The sequence below is a fragment of the Pantherophis guttatus genome, chromosome 2 (genome assembly GCF_059756535.1).
Source record: "Pantherophis guttatus breed Tessera chromosome 2, ASM5975653v1, whole genome shotgun sequence".
In the NCBI taxonomy this organism is placed as follows: Eukaryota; Metazoa; Chordata; class Lepidosauria; order Squamata; family Colubridae; genus Pantherophis; species Pantherophis guttatus.
The window spans coordinates 161,417,058-161,444,024 of record NC_142064.1 but is presented as its reverse complement, the minus strand read 5'-3'; the positions used below and the strand labels follow the sequence as shown (position 1 = coordinate 161,444,024).

Here is a 26,967-nt window from a genome sequence, read left to right as displayed (position 1 = left end):
TTTGCTAAACAGAGTAATGGTGCTAGTGAAGCTGCCCCAATTAGACCTTAATCCTTTCAATTCTGAAATATAGAAAGGGGGGTGGCAAATCCAAGAAGCACTTAGTTTCGGAGTATTCAATTTTTAAAGTTGTAAAAACCCACCAAACTAGTTCTGAGCACCTCGAGTCTGAAAACAAAGTTTTAGATTGGGGAAGGATATAAAATATTCTTAACTTTCCTCTTCTCTAAGACTTCCTGATCTCCACCATCCAGAGCATGTAAATTCTTCCCTGAACATTCGTTTCACTTTTCCCTCCCTGTCGTTCTCCACCCCGCAAAATGCTTCTCCTCCTCCTTCTATTTTGCAAATTAAAGATCTCATTAGTGCCCGAGTCCCGATGTCACCTGGAGGATTTGGAATCCGCGGGTTTTGCCTCTTTGCTCTTCTCTCCCCTCCCCCCTATTGCGTAGCGGGGGAGGGGGCAATCGTCTCTCCTCAGACCCCTCCCACACCCTACTTCTAAAGCACAAGGGTCCGAGTGGTCTTAAAGCAGGAGGCAGGCTGCGGAGCAGGAGCAAAGTGGGGCGCTAAGTCCTTGATGTAGACAGGGGCGCGGGGGGCGCAGGATGGCCGCGGGAAGAAGGATGGGAAACGGGCAGCCCAAGGGCACATTCGCGCTCCTGAAGACTAGAGCTAGAGAAAAGAGATACAGGCGGCTGAGTGGCTGGATCCCAGCCCAGGGCGCCTGCAGATCTCCGGTGGGATACCAAAGCCATTCCACTGACTAGCTCTTCCTACTGCGAGATCCGTCCCCGTTCCAGGTAGGGCGCTACTAGTAGCCTTTGGCTCACCCGGGCCGACGATCTCAGCTCGGGAGGAATTTCAGGGCGACCATCCGGCCTTTTCAGACGTGGGATAATTCTGCCGGTCCTTCCCATGTGATGCTGGAGAAAGGGAAACGCGGAAAGATCCGCGGCGGACGGATTAGCCCTCTTGCAGGCAAGCGGCGGTAAAAGAAAAAACCCCAAAAGCCCCCCACCACGCGCTTCTTCCACCCCACCTCTTTCCCCTCCAAACCGGGACAGTTGGCCGGGCAGAAATGGCAAGGTGGCCTTAATCGGAACCACCTGTCCCTCCCGGGGACTGGCCGAGAGCCGAGGCGCCAAGTTGCTGAAGGGTTCAGGCGGGGTCAGAAGGGAGGGAGGACAGCTGCCGCTCGTCCTGCCAGTTTTACTGTCGAAGTTGGTGGTTATTGTTATTATTATTATTTTTGCTTCCTGCTATCCCGCCTGCCTTTTCCACCTCGGCCGCGGAGATGGATAGCTGGGAGGGCGATGAAGGGTGAGGGAAGGAGACACTTGCTGGAATCCAGAGCACGCCGCCCGCTGGCTGCTTCCCGAGGGCTACTCTCGACGGGTGCCTCGCGTCCCTTTTCTCTCCATTCCCGCCCGCCTGCCTGCCTGCCTGCCTGCCTCGGGAGGTTGCCCAGGTTGGCTCGTCCTCCCCTCCTTTCCTTTCCGGCAATCGGGAGCCGTTCGCTAAAACAGCCGCCCCCCCAAGCCCTCCCCACCACCACTCCAGGATGTGCCGCTGACAAGCAGCCAAGCAGCCGCGACCAGCCCTGCGCGCCACTCGTCCGCCTCCGTGGTATCAGGGTGGGGTGGGGTGGGGGAGACGAAAAAGGACGACTTGAAGGAGTTTGGGGTCGCGCCAGCCCGGGAAGTTGCTGCAAAACGTGCAGAGCCGGGGTGTCAGCCTCCAGCGCTCCGGATCACCTTCCCTCGGAACTCCGGAGAAGCCGAGCCCTGCCTTGGAGCGCAGGGGATGCAGCCCGCCGCTCCAGTTACCCTCTAGTAAGTAACCCCGGTTTGTTTACTTCTTCTTCCGCCGCCGCCGCCGCGGTTTCTGATAGGAACCTGGAAGGCGCGAATTCGGCCGCCTCGCCAATGTCATGGCTTGGCGCGCTCGGTTGCCCTCGAGGAGCCGAGGCTCTGGCGCTGAGCGCTTCCTCTTAAGTCCTGCCCACCCCCAATCCCCCACCCGTTCCAAGGATGAACTTTTGCTTTTATTTTTCCTCAAAACACCTCAGAAGCTTTCGCGGTATCCTTCCCCCCGCCTTCTCCTCCCCCTCGGGCTCAGCTCCTGGGGGGGGGAGGGGGAGGGAGGCTTTCACCCTTTGGATCGCCCTGAGGACACTGCGCTGAAACTCGGCCGAGAAAGAAGCGAGTGGGGCCTTGAATAATATACAACAGTACCCGTCCTTCCCCCCCAAAAAACCCACCCGCGCTTGGTCGTCGTCCCCGCTACGTCTAATCGCGGAACGTTTCTATGCCCAATCTCTTCGCTCACCTTGAGTAATATCGCAGGAGGCACAAGGTTTTTCCCAGTTCGCCTTTATTTTTGGATAGTCCCTCTGCGACCATTTTAAGCTTTTTTTTATTTTGCTTCTCTTCGCCAGAGTTTTGAGTCCTGAAAGGAAGGCGGGCGGAGGGGGAGGGGGTGGGGGGGGGAAGCTGCGTCCCGGTGACCAATATTTCTCTCCCCCCCCCTTCTCCCACTTCCATGTTGTTTCCCGTTTGCTGACCGCCGTTTCCAAACGCTTAAGTGTCCCCCACCTCTGTTTCACACATCCCGACCTCAACAGTTGCTGCGGGAAGAAGGGAAAGTTATAAAATAATAACACCGTGACTGATACTATCATAACTAGTGATGCGCAGGCACATTATAGTATCGGTGCCGAAAAGAAAAAGCGGACGGCGGGAAAGGAGATTTGGAAGCTGGAGGTTTCCAGATGGGCGGAGAGAGCTGGACAAAACCGAGAGGACGAGGAGCAGCGGTAGGGAAAAGGGGGGAGGGCGGGATAAGGAGAGAGAGGGAGAGGGAGAGAGAGAGAAATATGAAAAGCTAGGTTCCTCCCTCCTTCCTTCCTCCCTTCCTCCCTTCCCTTCCTTCCTTCCTTCCTCCCTCCCTCCCTCCCTCCCTCCCTTCCTTCCTTCCTTCCTTCCTTCCTTCCTTCCTTCCTTCCTTCCTCCCTTCTCTCCCTTCCTTGTTGTCAGTGCATGGAAATTTGCACCAGCAGCCTAAATTGTTTCTGGTATCTGCAAAGTCTCTGTGTAAGAGTTGATGTGAAGATGTATGCTGGGAGATTCGTCCTTCACTTTTCAATATTAAAGTATTTTGTGGACTTTTTGGACGCTTTGCTCTTTGAAGGTATCATTGGGGAAGGAGAGAGTGAAGGAAGCAAGGAAGTAGAGGTGGACACCTCCTTAAGTTGCCAAGGGTTGAAGTGAAAATAAAGAGCAAATAAGCCCAACGTAGTTGGTTAAATAAATGACAAATAAACACCCCAAAAGATGCTCTAAATCACAGAGACTATTCAGAAGCAACACTATTCTCCTGCACCATTCATTGAGATAAATATTGAACCTGAGTTTATGCCTAAGAGCTCCCTGAAGGATTAGCCTCAAGAGTCTTGATTCTCTCCCCCACCGACTTTATTTTATCCTTTTGGGGTTCTCTTCATACCCACTTTTTCTCATGCCTTCCTTGACAAGCACAATTTGTATTGCCTGGTTTGATTTATATGATGGCAAATGCAAACCTACAGCAGTACCAAAACAATTATGGGAGCAGGCTAATGGAGTACTCCTTTTTTTTATAAAAAAAAAAAAAAGCTGCAACAAATATTTCCCAAAAAAGCAAACAAATGACCTTTGCATGGGTGAAACATTAAGACAAGTAGATGTTAATAACACTTTCACTGCAGAAAATAAATGTTCCACAAAATACACTACCGGTACTACAGTATATAATGGGATGAGTTTTGAGATGTCAAAACTCTATTGATTCTGGGTTTGCTCCCCTTCCCCCCCCCCATTTTTTTTTGTTTGTGATTTACAAGTGTGAAATACATCCTTTTGTAGCTCATAGGCAATTTCTCTCCAGTGCTTTGGTATTTTATGAGAAGGTGACATATTTAAGTTTATTTTACAAAACTCTGGAATTTCTTCTTGCTTCCCCAATTTTTGCTTTGCATAAAACTATTTGAATTATTCAGTCTAGCTACTTTTAGCATAGAAGCAGGTGTTTCCCCTCCATTACCTCCCTTTTAAATATTTTCCCACCAAAATGATGTGATATTTTAGGAACTATGGATTAAAGAAGCTGTATTGTTTCCCTGTTTCTCATATCATTTTAAAAAGTACAATCAGAAAAAAAAAAGTTGTGCAGCCAAAACCTAGTAGTCAGACAAGCAAAAGCAACCCTTTCCTCCCTCCCAAAACTTTGTATTTCCAGAAAAAACTGAAAATCTGGCAGAATTAATGCAGCACTGTTTAGTCATCTGCGATAGATTGAAATGGATTGATGGATGGCAAAACAATTGAACAAGACATAAAACCAAAGGGTCCTAATGAATTAAGGTTATGAATCTGCCATGCATCTGCCTACACCTCTGTATTTCTTGGATCTGTCGCATTCCACTTGATTTAAGAAGGCTTTTATCACTCGATCCATCACAGATACATATGATGTTTGAAATACAAGTATAGATGATTTACAGCTGGAGCCCTTTGTCACTCTCCAATGATCTGGTGTGCAATCACATGCCATGGCCTCTTATTTGGAAGCCAAGAGAACTGGCATGCTTTAGTTTTAAGCTTAGCCTTAACCTTTCATTGCCCTAGATAATTGACTGGAGCTGTACTTTTCAACATTCTTCTTCTGGTTTTGCCTACTGAAGGTAATTAAATCCTCCTTCATCTCCATGCTCAGTGAGTTAAAATGAAACAGTTCCATTTACACTCACTGAATATTGCATCAAACTCCAGGCAATAGTAACTCCTTTACTCCTTTACTAATTCTTTACTACTGATACTTCTTTATTAATAATGTTTTTGCACTTAATCATCTGGCTGAGTGCTTAATAACATCCTTTGCTCATCTTTTTCTCCTCTTCCGAAAGACCATGCAGCCTGTGTTGGAGGATCGATTATACATCCTCCAGATAAGTGGATGCAAGGCAGCAGGCAGGGCAAGTTATATACTCAAAAGACAAACTGAAATAGATCAGGGCATGCAAAACTTTGAAAGGGTGCTTTGATTCCAACGAAAGGACTCTATCAAAGTAGGTTTATAACCTGAAGAAAATATGTTCTGTGAACACGTTTCAGCTCTGCAAAGCATTTTGAAGACCAGATGGCTTTATGTGATGATTTTAGAGTGGTTGCAAACCATGTGCAAATATTTACTACTTTTAAGAATAAGAAAATGGTAGTAGGTCTGTGAATGCCATTTTATTTGTGGCTTGTCTATCTGTGGAATAGGTATTATATGTGTTTGCTGCTTTTGCTACATAATGTACACAATAATGTACATAACCCCACACTCCACGATTTGGACAGAACTGAGTCCTACCTCCTTAGGTTGTTCATATGGTGTTAGAAAGATCGATGTGGTTTGATAAAGTGAATCCACTTTTGAATCGTAGATCAACTTTCTTGAATGTGTAATTCTATCAAGAATGATGGATATGCAAAGGATGATGGACAGGAAGAAAGTACAACCCATGGACTACAATGGGCTTGATTATATAAATGGGATTGATTATATAAATTCTCTGTACATTTATGAACTGGCTGTCTGCCTAGTGCAAAGATTGATCAATACCGTATTGTTTGTATGGTTAAGGTTTAATTGCCTGTTTAAAAATTGGGCTGAATGATTTTTACTTACATAATTTAATTTGGTTTTGTGATTTCCTTTCTCTCTCTCTTTTCCCTTGCTTCCTTTTTGTATTTTTACCATTGTTAGTCTTTGGTTCTTTCACTCTACATTAAAGCCTAATGTAAATAATAGTGTGAATAAAACACCAACAACCAAGTGTTACACAGGAAAAGTCAAACTTTGTCAAAGTGCCCATCAGGCCTAAAGCCTATGATGATGAGGGTTTATTTATTTATTTATTTTTTGTCCAGAAGGGTTCAAGCTTATCCGTATCTTCTGGCACCCAACAAAATCTAGTGCTCAGCAGCAGCACAGCCAGTGGGCATTTTTCCAAGACATGCCCAGGCTGCCATCTGAGAAAAGCAAGTAAAAAAAGTAAGGCCTTAATTTTTAAACAGGTTTTCAAAGTTTTCATTTCTAGGGGGAAATAGAATACTCTCTGCAGTAGTTTAGTACATCTTGTCTACAGGCTCTTGGGTGGAGAAACTGCTGTGCTGTGCTTTTCACAAACCTACCACCTTTATCATAAAAGACACATGTGTGTATGTGTGTGTATGTACTATATATGTATATATGTTATTATGTTGTGTTATTCTGCTATGCAGAGAAGATATCAAAACATTGGTTGAACGAACACACAAAAATACATGGTAGATGGAAAACTGACACCTTTATAATATAATAATAACAGAGTTGGAAGGGACCTTGGAGGTCTTCTAGTCCAACCCCCTGCCCTGGTAGGAAACCCTACACCACTTCAGAGAAATGGTTATCCAACATCTTAAAAATTTCCAGTGTTGGGGCATTCACAACTTCTGCAGGCAAGTTGTTCCACTTATTAATTGTTCTCACTGTCAGGAAATTTCTCCATAGTTCAATAGGATTTCCATTCGGATTCCAAGGAACTAGAATAGAATAACAGAGTTGAAAGGGACCTTGAAGGTCTTCTAGTCCAACCCCCTGCTCAGGCAGGAAAACGTATACTATTCCACACAAATGGTTATCCAATCTCTTCTTAAAAACTTCCAGTGTTGGACCATTCACAACTTCTGGAGGCAAGTTGTTCCATTGATTAATTGTTCTAACTGTCAGAAAATTTCTCCGTAGTTCCAGGTTGCTTCTCCCCTTGATTAGTTTCCATCCTTTGCTGCTTGTCCTGCCCTCAGGTGCTTTGGAGAATAGTTTGACACCCTCTTCTTTGTGGCAGCCCCTGAGATATTGGAACACTGCTATCATGTCACTCCTAGTCCTTCTTCTCATTAAACTAGACATACCCAATTCCTGCAACTGTTGTTTATATGTTTTAGCCATCAGTCTCCTAATTATCTTTCTTGCTCTTCTCTGCACTCTTTCTATAATTTCAACATCTTTTTATATCATGATGACTGAAACTGGATGAAGTACTCCAAGTGTGGTCTTACCAAGGCATTATAAAGTGGTACTAACACTTCATGTGATCTTGATTCTATTTCTTTGCAGCCTAGGATTGGGTTGGCTTTTTTGGCAGCTACAGCACACTGCTGGCTCATATTTAAATGATTGTCCACTACAACTCCAAGATCCCTCTTGCAGTTACTGCTGTTGAGCCAGGTACCACCTATTCTATACCTACTCTATATTCTATACCTATTTTGTTTGTGCGTGTGCATGTGTAGTAGTAGTAGTAGTAGTAGTAGTAGTAGTAGTGAAATCTTTGAAGGTATATCCATCTAATGAAGGCAGACTTAAAGGGGTTACATTTCCTGTTATTTCATTTTATTATTTCAAAAACGAAGCAGCTGTAAATATTTCAGTGTTTGTCCATCGTTGCCTATGGATGATTTTAAAAAACGGAACCTTGAAATAGCATGCATCAGGACAGTTTGTCTTTGCTTCTTGAATCACAGACTTGATTTTAGCCACACCCTTTTCAGTTCCCTAGGCAAATAATCTTATTGCTGATTTGGATAGCTGTAGAATGCACACCATCATACACTGCCTTGAGGTGATTGCCATGCTCCTTTCTCTTGCTTGTTTGAATGTAGCACAATTCATATGTACCAGTTCAGAGTAGACTTGTATCTGCTTAGATCATTGTATGTCTATGAACTGGGAAATATCTTCATTGACTCTGACATTCAGCTGAGTAGTTTTGACATTTCTTATTGCTACTGCTGTAGCAACAATTTATCCATTGTAACCCTCTAAAATACACACTATACTGACAGAGATAGATTTTTCTTTCTACATCCATTTGTTTGAAGATGTCAGTCGGAGTGGTGACTGCTCTTTTTCCCTTTCACCTGCCCGAATGGGATATTTTCAACTAGCAAACTTGGTTAGTAGTGTCAGGCCAGAAGTTTTACATATTAGCACTGCTAAGATCTCAGTGCTTTGTTTCAAAAATCAGACTGTACGCCTCTTCAAAGCTGCTTTATGCAGCAAGATGGTCCCCTTGTTTCTAAGAAGGAATGTTGCTTCATTGTGCTCTTCTTTGGAATCTCCTCAATCCTTTTTTTTTTTTTTTTTAAGAACTTGGGTTTGTGCAATGATCTAAGAGGAACATGATCTGGGTTCCCACACTAGGCAGTTATGCTTCAGGAAAAAGGAACAAATGAAACATTAGGCTGGAGTATATTTCTTTTCTTTATTATTTGTGAAGTTTACTTTCAGATATTTTTTTTTTAAATCACAAGTGCAAGCTGAGATACCTTCTCCTTCTCCTGGTCCTTCTCTTTCACCCATAGTGTTATCTGTCTGCTTAGTTTTTTTTTTTTTAATTTTCAATAAAAGGTGGAAATCAGATTGGTTGATGATCTCAACAGATTCATTGGGAGAGAGATCCCGGTTATGCTAAAAAGGGTAAATGTCCCATGAACCTGAGTATATATAGTTCGGCTCAGATGATCGATGAACTCTATCTTGTCCACAGCTACTCCTCTGTGTGAACAGCACCAATTAGCTCCCCTTTAGTGCTTCATAGACACTAATTTGCACATTCAAGAATATGTTTCTGAAATTTGCATGGCAAATCCAGCCCCAGATGACCTGGCTGCAATTTCCATGGCCTTCACCTGGAGGGCTTCAACTGGAACAGCCTACATTAAGGTAGGAGGAGGCCAGGGGCGAGTCCATTCCAGTGGTGGGTTGCTGCTGGTTCGGTCCGGTTCTATAGAACTGGTAGTAAAACTGGTGGGAGGCTCCAACCAACTGCCACAACATCGTTATGGGTGATCTGCGCATGTGCAGAAGCTTCTGCGAATGCGCAGAAGTGCTCCCATTGCAAACAAGTAGCCTTGGCAGTACAGTGGTTTAATGCACCCTGTTATTAACACAGCTGCCTGCAATTACTGCAGGTTCGAATCTTAACCAGGCTCAAGGTTGACTCAGCCTTCCATCCTTTCTAAGGTAGGTGAAATGAGGACCCAGTTTGTGGGGGCAATAAGCTGACTTTGTATAAATATACAAAAGTATGAAGGCTATTGCTTAATGCATTGTAAGCCGCCCTGAGTCTCCGGAGAAGGGCGGCATATAAATCCAATTAAAAAAAAAAAAAGGTAAGTAGAACCCACCCCTGGTCCATTCCTGAGAACATCGCAACCATATTATGTTCTAGTTTGGTGTGGTGATACTTTAGTGTTCTGCATGAGTTGTGACAATGTGACATGCCCTGTTAGAAAGCAGAACTCTTTTTTTCTGTGTGGAAATCGGAAATCAGTTTAGAAGTGGTACTACAAGTCTAGTCTGGTTCTGCTTTGTCCCAAGGACTGCAAAATGAGATTTGCTTGTTTTTTCTGATGTAATCTAGGTTTAAAGCTCAGAAGTTTGAATTTAAAAAATAGTTATCTGTCCATGGATTAGAAATTGCATTGTTCCTCAGTTAGAGCCAATGCCAAAGGGACAAGCTTCAGTAAGCTTGAATGATTTTCCTTAAAGCAAAGCCATTGAGTAAATATGCACTACATCTTAGTGATTCAAGTGCATTAAATGGACCATTTTTTTTTTTTTACATTTTAGTATGATACTTCTGATTAACCAAAATAACAAATGCCAATAGCAATAATAATTGGATGTTACAATACATGGAGACTACAGAATAGAAAAGAAAGAACTGGGGGAAAAATATCACAAAATATAAAGACCTACTAATAAAAATAGAGTAACTGTGACAAAAGAAAGCAAAGGTAGTACTAATATTAAAAGGTGCTTTGGGTACAATCCCAAAACATCTGGATCATCACTGGAACATCATCAGCATTGACAAAATTCACTGTCAGTCAATTGCAAAAGGTAGCTTTACTTGGAACAGCTTACATCCTACGATGATACTTTTCATACCATCAAACAACATCAACCTGTCCCAGGTCCTTGAGAAGGACTCAATAAGTGGATTCATGGATAAAAATGTGGAATCCAGTCTAAACATCTGACTGACTACTACTGAAGAGAGTATGACAATTTAGAGGGATGCAGGGATGCGGAAATGGTGCAGGATTCACTTTTTTCTTTTTGTTATTTTAAATAACTGATGGCCCTGAATTTAGAATCTACCCTGTGATTCTTGTCTTCAGCCTCAAAGAATAGGATAGAGACATGTAGCATTTTTCCATTTTGAGAATTCCTGATCAACTTGACAACTCTTGAATTTTGTTATCTCATGGCTTCTTTGGTTAGCTTAGTACCTGGCCCTGTGCCAGGCGGGAGAAAAACAAAACTCCTGGATCCTTTGGATTCCAAGAAACAAGGGCATTGGAAAAAAAAAACAAGGGAAACTGGTGCCTTGTTTAGGCATGTGCTTTGGAATCTTCCCACCCCCATCCTCTTTTTCATGAAGCCATGGTTAATTCTCCAAAAGTATTGGACTGGCAAGCCTTGTTAAGGAGAAATTTTCGGACAGTGAGAACAATCAACCAATGGAACAGTTTGCCTTCGGAAGTTGTGGGAGCTTCATCACTGGAGGCTTTCAAGAAGAGATTGGACTGCCATTTGTCGGAAATCGTGTAGGGCCTCCTACTTGGGCAGGGGGTTGGACTGGATGACCTACAAGGTCCTTTCCAACTCTGTTAATCTGTTGCACCCAAGGGACTAGGGGAAGGGGAAAGTGTCATTGTAGATTGCCATGAATGACTCCTTCCATACAGCAGAGCTAACCTGACTTTGAGCTAGCGACCCCAGGGGAGGGGCGGAGGAGTGGCGGTAGTTATTAAGGAAAGTCTCAGTCCTAGGGAGGTCACTGTTCCTCAGATAGGCAGGTGTGAATCCCTTCTTTTGAAATGGGACTCTGGAGTTCAGACTGGGCTGTTGATCACGTACCTCTTCCCCAGCTGCGTGGCCTCAGCCCTACCCGCACTACTAGATGTCTTAGCCGAACTGGCGGTGGAACTCCCCAACCTTTTGGTTGTGGGAGATTTCAACCTGCCGTTGGCTGGTGAGACATCTGAGTTGGTGGGGGAATTCATGACCTCCATGACGGCCATGGACCTAACTCAGATTGTACAGGGCCCAACTCATATTGGAGGACACACACTCGACCTGATATTTCTCTCTGGACAGTGGATAAATGATCGTGGGAAGGGGACTCTATCTACCGACCCTCTGTCATGGACCGATCATTCCCTCCTTAGGCTTGACTTTCCCACTGCCATCCCCGGCCCCAGGGGGACGGAACAGGTAAGATGGTTCCGCCCCAGGTGCCTGATGGAACCCGAAAGGTTCCTGATGGAGCTTGGGTCATTTCCCGCCTCCTTAGCCCACGATTCATCCGAGGCCCTTGTCGCAGCCTGGGAACAGGCTGCGGTGGGGGCCCTGGATCGAATCGCGCCTTTGTGGCCTCTGATCCGACGCAGATCCCGGGTGGCTCCTTGGTTCACCATGGAGCTCAGGGAAATGAAGCATCGGAAAAGATGCCTGGAGGGTGGTTGGAGAGCCTCCCGATCCGAGTCCGACTGAACACAACTAAGAACCCATATTAGGTCTTATCTTGTGGCGATGGAAGTGGCGAAACGTAACTATTTAGCCACTCTCATTGCATCTGCAGAAAACCACCCAGCAGCCCTGTTTAGAGTGACCCGCTCCCTCCTTAATCAGGGAGTGAGGGAGGACCCTTTGCAGGGCCATGCTGAGGATTTTGCATAGTTTCTGCAAGATAAAATCACTCAGATTCGGACCGGGTTGGACTCCCACTGTACAGAGTCCGTTGAGGTGACGGGGACTAGTCTTGGTGGAAACATCTGGGTTGAGTTTGAGCCTGTTTCGCTGGATGACGTGGACAGGATTATGGGTAGGCTGGGGTCCTCCACATGTTTATTGGACCTTTGTCCCTCCTGGCTAGTTTCGGCAGCCAGAGAGGTGACTGGAGACTGGATCCAGGCTGTTGTCAATGCTTCGTTAAAGGAAGGGATCTTCCCTGCTGCACTCAAAGAGGCGGTGGTTCGACCCCTCCTTAAGAAGCCTAACCTGGACCCTGATGTTCTTAACAACTACCGTCCAGTCTCCAACCTTCGCTTTTTAGCGAAGGTTGTTGAGTCCATGGTGGCACAGCAATTCCCTCAATTCCTGGAGGAAACAGACTACCTCGATCCTTACCAATCTGGTTTCAGGCGTGGCCACAGCACGGAAACGGCATTGGTCACCCTAGTAAATGATCTCTGGCAGGCCAGGGATGAGGGTTGTTCCTCCATCCTGGTCCTTCTTGACCTCTCAGCGGCTTTCGATACCATCGACCATGGTATCCTGCTGCAGCGGCTGAGGGGGATGGGGTTAGGAGGCACTGTTTTACAGTGGTTCTCCTCCTATCTCTCTGGTCGCCTGCAGTCTGTTTGGGCGGGGGGTCAGGGATCCTCCCAGAGGCCTCTCACTTGTGGGGTGCCTCAGGGATCGGTTCTCTCCCCTCTGCTCTTTAACATCTACATGAAACCGCTGGGCGAGATCATTCGTGGTTTTGGGGTGAGGTATCATCAATATGCTGATGATACCCAGCTTTACATCTCCAACCCTGACCACCCTAGGGATGCCCTTTCCGTGATGTCTCACTGCCTCACTGTGCAGGTTTGGATGGGGAGGAACAGACTTAGACTCAACCCTTCCAAGATTGAGTGGCTGTGGATGCCGGCATCCCGGGATCTGGAGGTTCTATCTTTAATGATCGGGGGAGAAATTCTTGCTCCCTCCGACAGGGTCCGCAACTTGGGTGTCCTTCTGGATTCTCAGCTGTCCTTAGAGGACCATCTGACGGCCGTAACCAGGGGGGCCTTCGCAAAGGTGCGTCTTGTGCGACAGTTGCGGCCTTTTCTAGACCGGGATGCCCTCGCCAGAGTCACTCATGCCCTCGTTACCTCTAAGTTGGACTACTGTAACACCCTCTACATGGGGCTGCCCTTGGGATGCGTCCGGAGGCTCCAGCTAGTCCAGAACGCAGCCGCGTGGGTAGTTAGGGGGTATGTAGATACTCCCGTGTAACATCTCTCCTGCATGAGCTGCACTGGCTGCTGGTGGTGCTCCGGATACATTTCAAGGTGCTGATGCTTACCTATAAAGCCCTTCATGGCTTAGGCCCGAGGTACTTGCAGGACCATCTCCAGCCGCTCTCCCACCATCCTGTGCGCTCTCACAGAGTCGGCCTCCTCAGAGTGCCGTCGGCCAAACAATGTCGGCTGACGGCCCCCAGGAGGAGAGCGTTCTCTGTGGGAGCCCTGAGCCTCTGGAATGAATTGCCCACCGAGCTCAGGACAGCCCCCCGACCTTCTTTCCTTCCGCCGTGAGCTGAAGACGTGGCTCTTCCGTCAACTCAACTGATCCGTTTGGGGGTACACTGTCATAATTTTAAATTGTTTTAATAGGGTCGCTGATTTTAATTTTATTTCATTGTGATTTGTATTGGAATTTGTCATTTTATAAGCCGCTTTGAGTCCCCAGGGAGAAAGGCGGCATATAAATCGCAATAATAAATAATAATAAATAAATAATAGTTTGGGGTGCCACACTGGCTGAAGCATGAGGTACGAATTCTGGTATCAAAGTAAAATATCAAACTCTGTTTCATGAAAAAAGTAGTAGTGGGACCAATGCAGCCTTCAATATAGTTAAACGGCCTTGAAAAGAAATTAAGACAGGCAAATCATAGATGTAAGGCTCTCTTGGTTTTTTCCCCCCTCTCTCTACAGCTCTTGGGTAGTTGATGCTATATTCTTCATGAAATATTGATGGCAGAACTAAAAATACTTGAAATTTACTGCAAATGTGAAAGAGATTCTTTCTCCTAGCAATTCGGCTAGATGGAGATTGTGATTAGTGTGTATGTGGATGTGGATATATGTTTATGCATATTTGTAGTTTCTAGGATCATGAACTCAATCTACGGTCCACCAGTATGTTTTATTTTTGTGGCTTTAATGTCTATTCCATTGGGGTTAGAGAAATCTGGAAGGGGGCTAGGACCTAATCTCCATCTTTAGTTCAAGAGCAGTTGAAAGGGGCAGAGAGCAGGTGCAAGTAGTTCACACCTTTTCTTCCATCCTCATCTCTGCAGTCTAGTACACTGACCTGATCTCAACCTTATGATGAACTGAACCAATTCCTCCTTGCCTTCAATCATAAGAGGGATGAATTGCTATGGTCCAATACATGCAGATACATATCCACAGCATGTGTAGGAGAAATCTTGCAAATTGGGAATAGATCTCTCTCTCTCCCCCTCCCCCTCCCCCACTCCCTCTCTCTCCTCCCTTCTCCTCCCTCCCCCTCTCCTTCCCTATCTCTTGTTTTAATGCTTTATTTTGTTACTTATATTGATTCTAAGCCACCTTGAGCTACCTCTAGATGAGATGGGTGGCATATAAGTTTACTAAATAAATAAATAGGATGGGGGAAACTATCAGCTTCCAAGTTCAATCCAAATCAATGCACATCTGAATATTAGGATAGTTGAGGGGGGAAGGGAGTAAAAAGAACCCAGCATATGTAATTATGGATCCCTCTTTCATATCTACTATCTCCCCACCCCCCAAATACATGAAAGGGACCTTTTGCTGTAATCAATATGTGCAGGGTTTAAGCCCTAGATTTGGATGAAATGCCATCTTCAAATCTCAACTGAGATAAACATTTGAGCAATCAAGATCTTGCAAAGAAAGACAGAGCCTTTCATACAGGGAGAAATGTCAAAAGAACAAGCCACTTTCAAATCAGATAGCTAACATGAATGGAGAAGATCTGATAATTCTGAAGAATTTTACAATAAGCAAGAAGCTAATGTAAGAACTTGAATTTGGAGAAACGTCTTCAGAATAGGAAAGGGAGTGGGACAAAGGCACATATTTTTTTCTATAGCTATTTAATGTATATCTGGACTATATTGTAAAATTGGCAAGATTGAAAGATGTGATAGCTGGAGTCGATATTGGAAGCTGAATCACTGAAATACACAGGTGACACTATTTTGTAAACTGAAAATAAGGAAAGTAAAAAATGAAAAATGAATAATCTGGGTAAATGTCAATTATTAAGACAAAGTAACCCAACCAATATGCTTCATGAACTTACATCTCACAGTGAAGATATAGTTAGATATAGATGATAGATAGTTTTGGTGTCTGGGATTCAAAAATAAAGATGGACCTTGTGAAGGATTAAACCTAGGGAGGAAAGCAATGACCAATTTATGGTAGGTAAAGCCAGAAAAGGAAAAGAATATTTCAAAGATCAGAATAATTACTGCAGTGGTCTTTCCAATGGTAATGTATAGCTGTGAAAGCTGAAGAGAAAGAAAGAAAAGGAAAGGAAAGAGAGAAAAGAGAAAAGGGAAAGAAAAGGGAAGGAAAAGAGAAGGAAAAGAGAAAGAAAGAAGCATTTGAATTATTGATTAGGAAATAATTAATAGGAATATCATTAACTCCAAGAAAAATTGGTTAGTCCTGAATCAAATTAAAGGCATACTGCTCCCTTGAGGCAATTATGAGCAAGCAGAAACTCATATACTTTGAGCATGTGACATGGACAGATAATAACCTTGGCAAGATTCAACAAACTAGAAAGGCGGACAAGCCTTAAGTTGGATAGATGGGATCAAAGAATTCATAAGATTGTCCTTGGAGGAGCTACAAAGTATCACTGGATCCAGATTGTGGTGGCAAGTATTCATCCATACTATTACTAGAAGTCAAGCTTGACTCAATAGCAACTAATTAGCTGTTTTATCTCAAGGGTTATTTTTACCATTGCCTTCGCTGATATCAGAATGTTCTGTATGGGGAAAATAACAACAATAACAATAAATGATCAAATTCCTAATAATACACAGATAATATTTACTGTCTTTCTCATTTTCACCCCTCCATGGTTCAACTCTCATTAAGCATCTTTTTGACTGCATATGGCTATTACCCTTTCTTCAGAAGGTATGATTGCTATAAAGTACAGTGATTTCTGGGTTTTCTTCAGTGAGCTGTACCATTGCCTTTCCATGGGGACAGGTAGCAAGTGACAGTTGTTAACTCCTGTTCTCTGGACTGGATGCAAAAAGCCATAATAACATCAGGTAAATTGACTCTCATTAGCCAAAGATGGCTAAGGTGATGAGAGCTGGCTGCCTTGCTTGGGCAGTAAAAGTGGCAAAAGAAAAGGCAAATGAATCTGATTCACCACCTAAAGGTTCTCTTGTGCCTCTTTTACGGGTCTTTCTATGGACCATCCAACAGAGTGTTTTATTATATTGAATTGGGCCATGTGCTATTTATGTGCATCACCAAGAATGTGATAATTCACCTTTTTAACTCATAACTCACAACAGAAGCTCACTATAAACTTAATAACTTGAACAGCATATATGTAGGGCAAGGGATGGCAGAACCTGGGGGTGGAGTGAAAAGGGGGAGTAGCCTAGAATCCTTGCCTAATCACAAGAGAACTGAGTCCAACCCCCCCCACCTCCCTCGTGTTCTGTTGACTCGTATCTTTTTTTTTTTTTTTTTTTAATTTGATTTATATGCCGCCCTTCTCCGGAGACTCAGGGCGGCTTACAATGCGTTAAGCAATAGCCTTCATACTTTTGTATATTTTATACAAAGTCAGTTTATTGCCCCCACAAACTGGGTCCTCATTTCACCTACCTTAGAAAGGATGGAAGGCTGAGTCAACCTTTAAGCAAGAGTCCATCATTAGTTGAGAAGATTCCCTGTAGGAGTCTGCATACGTGCAGGAATTTTCCTATCTTGGATGGCAAACCTCAGATAAGGAAGGTTACATGCACGTAGGCGCCAGGAAATGGCATTAGAAAATAAGACCCTAACTCTGTAAATAAGAGGAGCAAGAGAAGAGGAAGTGGGATGTATGTTATACTTTAACTATAGCTAAACATTATAAGTGCTTAAGCAAGCAGTAATGGTTAACCAAAGATTTTAGTTGCTTGGAAGACTTTTGTGAGCCAATGAGATGCTGACAAGTACTCTGTGGCTGGAAATAACAAACTATATAATGTCACTTTGTAAAGCAATAAATACCACATATATCCTCAACCTCTCTGTGTGTGGTCATTTCAACAATTCCCGTGCATAGGCTTTTAGCAATAAATCCGTTTAATTGAACCTTCACATGTGAACTTGGTCTTTTGCACCTGACAATATGGGAGAGAAAGAAAGTTTAGATTTTGTCTACTATGGACATAAACACTTCCTCTGTGCCTGCATCTATTTCTGAGCATTGCCAACTCTTTCAGAGTAGAGAGAGCTCTGGACAAAGAACTCTGATTGCTTACCCATTCCCTTTTCCTAAACATAGCATGGACAATTTTGTAAAGGATTAGGCAGAATTTTGAAGGATATGACTGCTAATTGTGGTGGCTGATACGACTCTACTATGGCAGGATGGGTGCTCATGCTCAACTAAGTTAATGAGATGTCTGCGAAGAAATGCACAAGCTGAGAAATAACTACTACATAAATGGGGTGCTGAACTAGAGAATCTCTGAGCTAAGCAGGACTCTTAATAAAGTTTAAATGATCTGAAGCATTGAAGAGAGTGGAGACAGTCTGACAGTCCTCTTTTCATGGGGTGGGCACAGAAGAGGTAATAAATGTTTTGGGGTGGGGAACCTAATCCCTGCTTTCTGTGTAAGACTTCTAAAAAAGAAGCAACGGTTTATGTTATGAGTGCTCCCATCCGAAATAAGCCTGGTTGACTTTGATGGACTAATGTCAACTGAATTAATATACTGAACATTGAATTCTATGTGGGTGCCATTGACCTTGAATTAAATATTCAGTTCGTTCATTCAATTATAATTTAGGTTATATTGCAGGGATGATTAAGAATTTGTTTATTTTATTTTTTTTAAATATATAGAACCAACCAAAAGTATAAATTTATTCATAAATGGAATCGAAAAATGTTGGTTTTTTTAAAAATGCAAACTTGGAAGAAAGAAAATAATAGCAGCATTGAGGCTGAGAGCTCTTAAGCTCTGCTTTGCTACTTGACTCTGAGAAAATTCTGTCTAGGCTGAGACACTTCATAATAGCTACCACATTCCCCCAGGAGACAATTGTCCTGCTCCTGTGTCATCCTACCACCAATAGTTTTCCTTTCTATGGGCAGGCTATATTGGATTGTGTGTTTCTGTGTGTGCGTGTGCGTGCGCGCACCTGTGTGCACATACATGCATTCATACACACACATAGATAAATAGGTAGATACATACACACAAAATGTATGCATTGAAAGTACTATAAATTGAATTTATGCTACATTAAAACATCAAGAAGCACACATGCAACAATTAGATTAACATTTTATAAAATCCTTTCTTACCACTCCGGTGGTCTATAATCTAGATTTACTCTTATCAGTTAAATTACAATAATGCAGTGGTTATAACACTTGCCTTGCAAATAAAAAGTTGTTGGTTTGAGTCCTAACTTAATATTTATTACCATTTTTTAAAATTCCTGAGGTACCTCTTGGACTTCATTACTTTTTTTTTAATGTCTTCTGGTGAACCATTTCATTATTTCTCCAGTCATTTGAGGTGAAACCGAGAGGGGATGAAATCCTTTCCCCTCAAGAGACTGGTGAAATGGTGAAATGATCCAGAACTGGTTTTAATAAAATAAAAAAGCCCAGGGGAAAGTGGGTCAATCAGGGCGAGAAAGATACTATTTTGAAAAAAAACTACCAGGTTTCCAAACAGCAACCTTCTACTTACAAAACAATATGCACAAGCCTTGTGCTATTATAGCGTTACTGATAAAGGTAACTCTAGAAGCTCTGAACAGTTCTGAAAGTTTTGAAATATCTGAAATATTAGAGAACAGGGAAACTATAATATTGATTCAGTTGAAGGGGCATTGCTGCCTCTGTTAAGTAGCCAATAAACTGCAGGTTAGACTGCGATGAAGTAAAGCATACAATATCCCAATTAGACACAAATTTCAAGGCAACATAAGGGATAAAATGGTACTTTAATGACACCAAAACACACCTGAGAGGCACATCTGCAATTGTGTAAAGCAATATCATCTGTTCTGGCCTTCCAAAAATGTTTCTGACCCATTCTGGTAAAAGAGCAACCAGGCAGTGTGGATAAGCTGTTAAGAGAAGAAGGATCTGCTTGGCTTGCCACTCATTTGTCTTTTTCAGCAGCTGTTTATATTTTGAGATTTCATTAATATAAATAAAATTTTATTATAAAGAGAGTTTGTCCATATATTTAATTGGCATAAGCCATTTCTCATAAGGCGTACAATCAAATGGAAACTAATAAATTTATCATGAGTAATGGGTTATGCTACTACTTGGTAATAGAGGACATGCTTCGCATGCAGAGTGTTCCAAATTTCCTTTCTGGTCTCTCTAATTACAAGGATCACAATAAGTTGCCGTGCCTCAGACCTTGAAGTTCTGCTGCAAATCCAACAGGACAATTTTGGTTGGTTCAGTTCATAGGAGGAATTGTAAGTTACGTGTTCTAAATTAACCAGTGAGATGATGCCAACCATCATGTATTTTAGCCATGGGTTTAGTTGTAATCAAAAACCTAAACAATGATGTCTAGACCACAGCTAATTCCAGGCCAAGCAAACTACATTGTGTTCATTATTTGAACTATAGCTAATCTGGTATGACATTTAATAAGTTTACAAGTTCTTAAGCCAGGGATAGAGAGCCTGTGACCTCCAGATATTTCTGAGCTACAGATGTTGTTATTCCTCATTTTTAGCCCTACTGATTGGACTTGGTGGGTCTTGTGGTGTTATAGCATCTGCAGATGCTATTACAGATTCTCATGCTGAGGAAGATCTCAGGCAGGAAGGATATTCCATGCTGGAACATCAGCGGCGGTGTTTCTGGAGAATCTCAGACACCCAGATAGAATGCTATGTGAACCCAGGCATTGATTTTGTATTGTGTGAAAATCAGGCCACTGTAATTCAGTAAATCTACATTTTTCAACCTTTGAAGGTCCACAGATCTCCTCTTAATTTTCTAGCATGCACTTTTATGAAGTTACTGTTGCTGCTGCAACCCACCGTAGATTAAGAGGTGACCCAAAATTGTTATTTAAAGGCCATTAATATAAAGAAGGTAACAATTCACATTGATTAGGAAAAGTGTGTGTATAGCTTTCAGTAGGAGAGTGATATTGCTTACAGTGGGCATATAGTCTATGAAAAGAGGGATGGGAGAATTGATCGGTTTTGATACAGATTCATAACTTTTATGTTCCTCAGGACCAATTGGGAGTGGGGGGGGGGAAGGAAAAATACATTCGCTAACTGATCATTTACAGGTTTTTTAAAGTCATTATTTGATGAATGATGGGTTGACATAGAGAACATATACCCTTGTGGCTTAACCGGTGAAGCCTGAAAGGACCAGCCAGCTAGGGTGGGAAGGCCACTGCTCCACACTACACCACTGCCAGCTTCTACTATCTTGACCTGAGTGCTGGCATCAGAGCAAGTAAGGCACTTGTGGGTGAGACAGTCAGGAAGACAGTCTTAGCCATAGCAGCATAGGCAATGTCTATGGTCATCTTGCCTGCAATACAACACACTGAGGATCTGCGTGGAAAGGGAATCATATGGGCTGTAGCCTGTCATCCTTACGAATCCATCACTTGAGGTAAAGGGCTTCCTTTGCTTCAGGAGTTGGCCAGTCCTTAGGTTATTCAGTGCACACTTAGGACAGACCTATCTGAATGCTATGGGAAACATTGATCTTTAATGCTGTTATTTTCTGCTGCAAGTGTGTAATGCAAAGGTAGAAAAAAGCAGGTTGATGCTCAGGACCACCTGGGATTTCTATGACTGTTAGTTAGACTGGGAAGTGAAAAAACATCCTAGACAATAGCAAAATGAAATTATTCCTGTATGGCTGCCACTAAAATTGCATAGATGCATTTCCAGAGGTCAAATGGACTTAAGGATATCTTTTTTACATGTACATGCCTGTAAGGTTTTCAGATTCATGAGTATATCAATGTACACAGACATGCACATGCAAACATGCTGGTGCATTGGATGTAGGAAATACCACTGTAATACTATGTTTTCTCATAACAATCACAACTCTCAATTGCAGTGCCTCCGTGTAAATTGCTTAGGATCAGGCCAGGCCCCAGGCTAGCTAAAGAATCCTTTTCCAAACTTGTTTATATTTTGCATACTCATGATTGGCAGCTTTAACTGCTGCATTCTCCAAAGTCATTAAATCTAATATCTTTCCCTTAAAGTGCCTTAAATTTTTTATTATTGCTGCTGCTTAATCTTTCAGTTGATGGAGTTGAAGGTACCTATCAGGCTGTGAAATACATATACCCAGACATATACAACTGAATGGAAAACAGGCTGTGCCGTGGCAGCTGACATCATGGGAGACAGAGGAGGAAGGGAATGGGAAAAGCAAAGACAGTAGTCCTCCATAGCTTCACTTCAAAGGATGTAAAATTGCACAAGGGCATTGAACTCCTTGGACGCAAAGGACAAGTGGAGAGAGAAAGAGTAGATATGAGAGGGAAATATAAATGCATACATGCATATCTATCGATCATCGATCATCTCTTTCTCTATGATATAAAAAGGAAGAGATTTTAATTTAGCACTCAAAAATTGAGAAGCATGTATAAAGGAAGGAAGGAAGGAAGGAAGGAAGGAAGGAAGGAAGGAAGGAAGGAAGGAAGGAAGGAAGGGAGACATGATAGCAGTCTTCCAATATTTGAGGGGCTGCCACAGAGATGAGGGAGTCAAGCTATTTTCCAAAGCACCTGAAGGCCAGACAAGGAATAATGGATGGAAACTGACCAAGGAGAGATTCAACCTAGAAATGAGGAGGAGCTTTCTGACAGTGAGAACAATCGACCAATGGAACAGAAGTTGCCTTCGGAAGTGGTGGGAGTTTCATCACTTGAGACTTTCAAGAAAAGATTGGACTGCCATTTGTCAGAAATGGTGTAGGATCTCCTGCTTGAGCAGGGGGTTGGACTAGATGACCTATAAAGTCCCTTCCAACTCTGTTAATCTGTAAGGAATTATAGGTGAATGTGTTTTCTGAAACAGAATACTTCAAGTGACAAATATGTCACACTGTTTCAAGTCACATTTATCTGCCTGTGTTTTGTTGGGTTGTGGAGCATCTTAACTTTAAAATAAAAACTCAGAGTCCCTATTCCCTGTTAAAAGAAAAGTTTGAGATATATCTGCTCTTTTTTCAAATGATGGCTTTAGAGAAGATGCCAAACCTGATGCTATTACCACCACCCCTTGACTAAAATCAATTTGCCTAAATTTTATCACATTTCATGGTGAATATGATTGTTTGTGTTAATGGGATTTGAGTTATCCATATACAGAATTAAAAATTGCTTTCCCCCCCTTCCTTTGAACTTTAGCAAGATATGCTTTTTCAATGAATTTCTTCCTCTGATCGCACTGTTCTTTCCTGTCACGTTTGAATTCTGCTGTTAGCCTAGATTTCTTCAAGCTTTACAGATAGGTGCACATTGCAAGAAACAATGTCTCATTTCTCAACTTTCTTCCTGATCCTTCTTGATTACTCCCAACATCCATTTAGTACTTTTCATTTCAGCAATTGCCCTGCATTTTCTCATTTTTCTCTAGCAAATACTATTGCAGTCCATCCAATTTCACCAGATTATACTTCTCTAGGTTCAGAAGAGGTGAACACAGTTTCATAGGCTGTGAAATAGGAAGACTGAGGGAATTCTCAATTCTTACTCAGGGTTAAAAACCAAAAAGACCAGACAGAAAAAAACATGAAGGCTGTTGCACTGAGATGACTATTATACCTTGGGACAAAGGGCCTGGAATGGGATAATTTGGGGCTGCCAATTTGCCATGGCCAACTCACCACAACTTGCTATGGGACGACTCAACAATTCAATTTAAGTACTTAAAATAATTATTTTATTATTATTAATTATTTTGATTTCTATCATATTTCATTTTGTCCTTTCTTTTGCATTTTTTAAAAAAATGATTCTATTCCACCATTTCTTCATTATTAGTGTAACTCTTGTCCTACAGTGAGTTGGCCATGGCAAGTTGGTTGCAGTGCATTGACTGTTGCAAGGTGGCCACGGCGAGTTGGCTGCACTGAGTTGTCCTAGACTCCAGAGGGTCAGCATGATCAATGGTATTGTGACAAAAGTCATGGGCCAGACTCAGATTTCAATTGGCCAGGAAGCTAGTCACTCTCAGTAGCCTAACCTAAATCACAGAACTTTTATAAGACTAACGTCAAAGAGACGTTAGTCTTTTAGAGACTCTTTGTGTTTCTGGGAAGAAGAAAACAATGCAAATCATCTTGGAAAAGATGATACAAAATTAATGCATTGACATCTTATCTAATACTGTTCAGCTAAATTGGTTTGTAAAGGAACACAACTAGTGATCAGGAACAGACGAGAAAAAAACACGCAAAGATATCTTTAGTGGATTCTTTGAAATAAATCAAAGCAGCATGTTTATCACATTCAATATATATGTGTGTGTGTGTGTGTGTGTGTGTGTGTGTGTGTGTGTGTTAGATTTTGCTGCTTATTTGTGGAAAACATTTTCCTCTCCCAACAAGAATATCTTATTTCTTCCATTCAAGCCAATTGTAGGAAACCCCCATAAAGCATTTGTGCTTAGCTCCATGTGAAAGCTTTAATATTGTAAATGCCCAGAAATTTAATAACTTTTGTGGCAATTCTATTATGTTTCATGGATATTCTAAAACATAATTTCAGAAATGTTACAATGGATGGACAATCACTTTTATGTACCCACCTCTGTTAAAGCACCTGCAAGCTATTCGCTCTTCATTATTTTCCTTAGGAGGAAAAGGTATTTGCATGGACTTTACAGTGGTTTAGAATATTTAAATTGGGTGATTCAGTCATTTCATTTCTATTTTCAGAAAATACATAACTGTAATATGTATCTTGCCAGCAAATATGGGTACCCTGCAAAATTTAGACTCTACAATCTAATACAAATATTGCTCTAAATATTTGTATTAGGGGCTGCTGAAATGTTTCCAGGTAGCCTAATGTGGATGGCAGATGGAAATAACAGGAGGGCCAAATCCAATCAGGACTCAGATCTATGTCCAATGAAATAAGAATGAGGTACATTGAAAACAAGTTCAGCCCAACCCCTCCCCCTTTATCTCTTCGCCCATTCCAGGTCTCTGCCTACCTGATGCACATTAAGAGGTTATTCAGTCATGCAGATGTTAAGTCCAATCCAGCATCAGATTTTCTTCTGATCATACGGACAACAACATATAGGGATAATCCAGAAGGCATCAGCCCAGATGGATTTAATGGAGGGCCAGTTTTATCATGAAGCAAACTGAAGCAGTTAGATGGGTGGTAGGTATGTGTGTTTATGATCAACTGGTTTAATATTATATTTTTGGTTTTAGAGTTTGTGATATTAGTTGCTTTAGACATTTAGGCAACATGCTAAAAGGAATATAATCATTTTAAACAAATAACAGTTTCCTATATTCCAACAAAAAATTAAGCTACAAGAATATATGGCACAAGGTGGCAATATAGTAATGGTGATTATAATTTATCACTATAGTTATGATCTTCTCTGTCTGAAGTAGCAGGTCTTTTTAAATAATTTCCTTCCAATGTGCCATTGGGCTAGAAAGAATAATAAAAAAAGAGTGTGGATTTTAACAGTAGAAATATAAATAACTTTCAGGAGAGAAAAATAATAAGAAATATAATAATTGAATAGTGAGAAACATACTGTTTGTAAAATTAAAGCAAAGAATTCTTTCAATATTTCAGGAGTAAGAAATGGTTGCACAATGGGATAACAAGGGAATACAAGGATTATAAATGAAAATTACGTAGGATTGGCCCAAAGTCATCTTTCTCTTCCTCTTGGCACATACAAAAGGAATGTGATCTTTGTGGTTTTTCCCACTACTTTTAGGGCGTGTCAAATTTTTCAACATTCAATTTCCAAACGGGGGTGCTCAAAAGATATGACATGCCTTGGAGATTGTAAATGTATTTTCGTTACTTTACTATAATTTAGATGTGCTTGGTAAGTAACTAAAGTAAAGTAAATATCATTACTTTTTAACATTTTGTTGTTTCATGAGTGTCAAATTCCCTGCACAGTGCTGCTTGACAAACCCTATAAGTTGCCCTCAAATCTTCTTAAATGTAACTGACAACATATGTGCTCCAATTTTGTTCTCCTTGCCTTTCTTTCAAAATATCCTAGTTATCTTCCAGGGCTATCCAACCTGCTGCAGCCCTCTAACATTTTCCTTCTTCATAAATTTCCATAAAGGGGTGGGGGTTATTGCTTTTTATTGTTTTTTATACTGGGTTTTTATCTTTGTAAGCTACCTGGAGTCACTGAGAGTGTGTTGAGTGGTCATATTAATTTTCTTAAATAAATACATTTTGACACCCCTTAATCCCAATCCCTAGTGACAAGAGATGGGGGGGGGGGAGAGGGAGAGATTGGTCATATAAATATTAAATATTTCTGGTTTGCTTTTAGCTTCTATTTATTCTTTTTTTTTTTTTTTTTGAACAAGGGTATGGGAGGGGAGTAAATGTAAAGGAGGAAGGAGTTGTCGATCACAACAGTGTTTCTTCCCTTAAAGATAAAATATAATTTTAATTTATTTTGTTTAATTAAATATTGTTTATTTCCATTGTACAACACTGAGCCACGTGATGTTGGTTGGGAGCCATATCAGTAATAGAAATAAGTAAATATAAATTATAAATTAAAATATATATAAAAAGTAACATATAAATTCATTTAAAACCATTACTTATGATTAGTGAATTCATCAGATAATAATGTAAAACTGCTACCATCTTAAGGGAAGTATGGAAATTTTCTCGATATTACAGTTTAAGTTTAGTTATCAGCCCTCAGGACATAATGATCTGAACCTCTAGAACAGAGTTCTCAACCTTGACAACATTATGGACTTCCTTTCAGAATTCTGCAGCCAGTACAGTGGATGGGGAATTCTAGGAGTTCCGAATCAGAATCAGGAACAGAGCTGGAAGGGATCTTGGAGGTCTTCTGGTCCAACCCCCTGCTCAAGCAGGAGACCCTATACTGAATCAGACAAGTGGCTGTCCAGTCTCTTTTTAAAATCCTCCATGGATGAAGCACCTATAATGTCTGAAGGCAAGCTGTTCCACTGGTTAATTGTCCTCACTGTTAGGAAGTTTCTCCTTAATTCCAGGTTGCTTTTCTCCTTCATTAGTTTCCATCCCTTGTTTCTTGTTTTCCCCTCTAGTGCTTTGGAAAATAAGTTGACCCCCTCTTCTTTGTGGCAGCCCCTCAAATACTGGAAGTTGAAGTCCACACATCTTAAAGTTGCCAAGGTTGAGAAACACTGCTCTAGACTAGACAATTGTTCTCATACATTAGGTTCTTACATTTGTATCTCTGCTAAAAGAGAAACATAATTCAGCAAAAGGGGCTGCATTGGATATGAGTGTTCCCACTGATATTAACTAAAATGCACTACTCTTCCTATCTACACAGAAAGAGAGTAACATTCCAGTGCCTTGTGTGTTTATCTGGTGACAATGCTTCCTTTCAGAGGTGTTATCGTTGAGATGGATAAGGAATTATTGTCTTTTACCTTAAATATGTACACTTTGTTCAGCGTACAAAGCATCAGCCAATTTATCCTTAAGTAATTTGCACTGGATGAGGTGAGGGAGAGAGAAAAAGGCTTCATAGCTGTAGAAGCATCATAGTAACCAGGATAAGAATAGGGAAT

At 41.8% G+C, this 26,967-nt stretch overlaps 1 protein-coding gene across 2 annotated transcripts in view; it reads left to right on the top strand.

The window, feature by feature from the left end:
- Positions 1–509: 509 nt before the first annotated feature.
- Positions 510–26,967, top strand: part of GRIN2C (glutamate ionotropic receptor NMDA type subunit 2C) — a 95,256-nt gene continuing 68,798 nt past the window's right edge. Inside the window, exon 1 of one of the 2 annotated variants that reach the window (XM_060688715.2) lies at positions 510–1,835. In XM_060688715.2, the coding sequence (XP_060544698.2) occupies positions 1,317–1,835 (519 nt within the window). In that variant the 5' untranslated portion in view covers positions 510–1,316. The remainder of the gene's footprint in view (positions 1,836–26,967) is intronic. The other variant, XM_034408709.3, reaches the window with a different exon arrangement.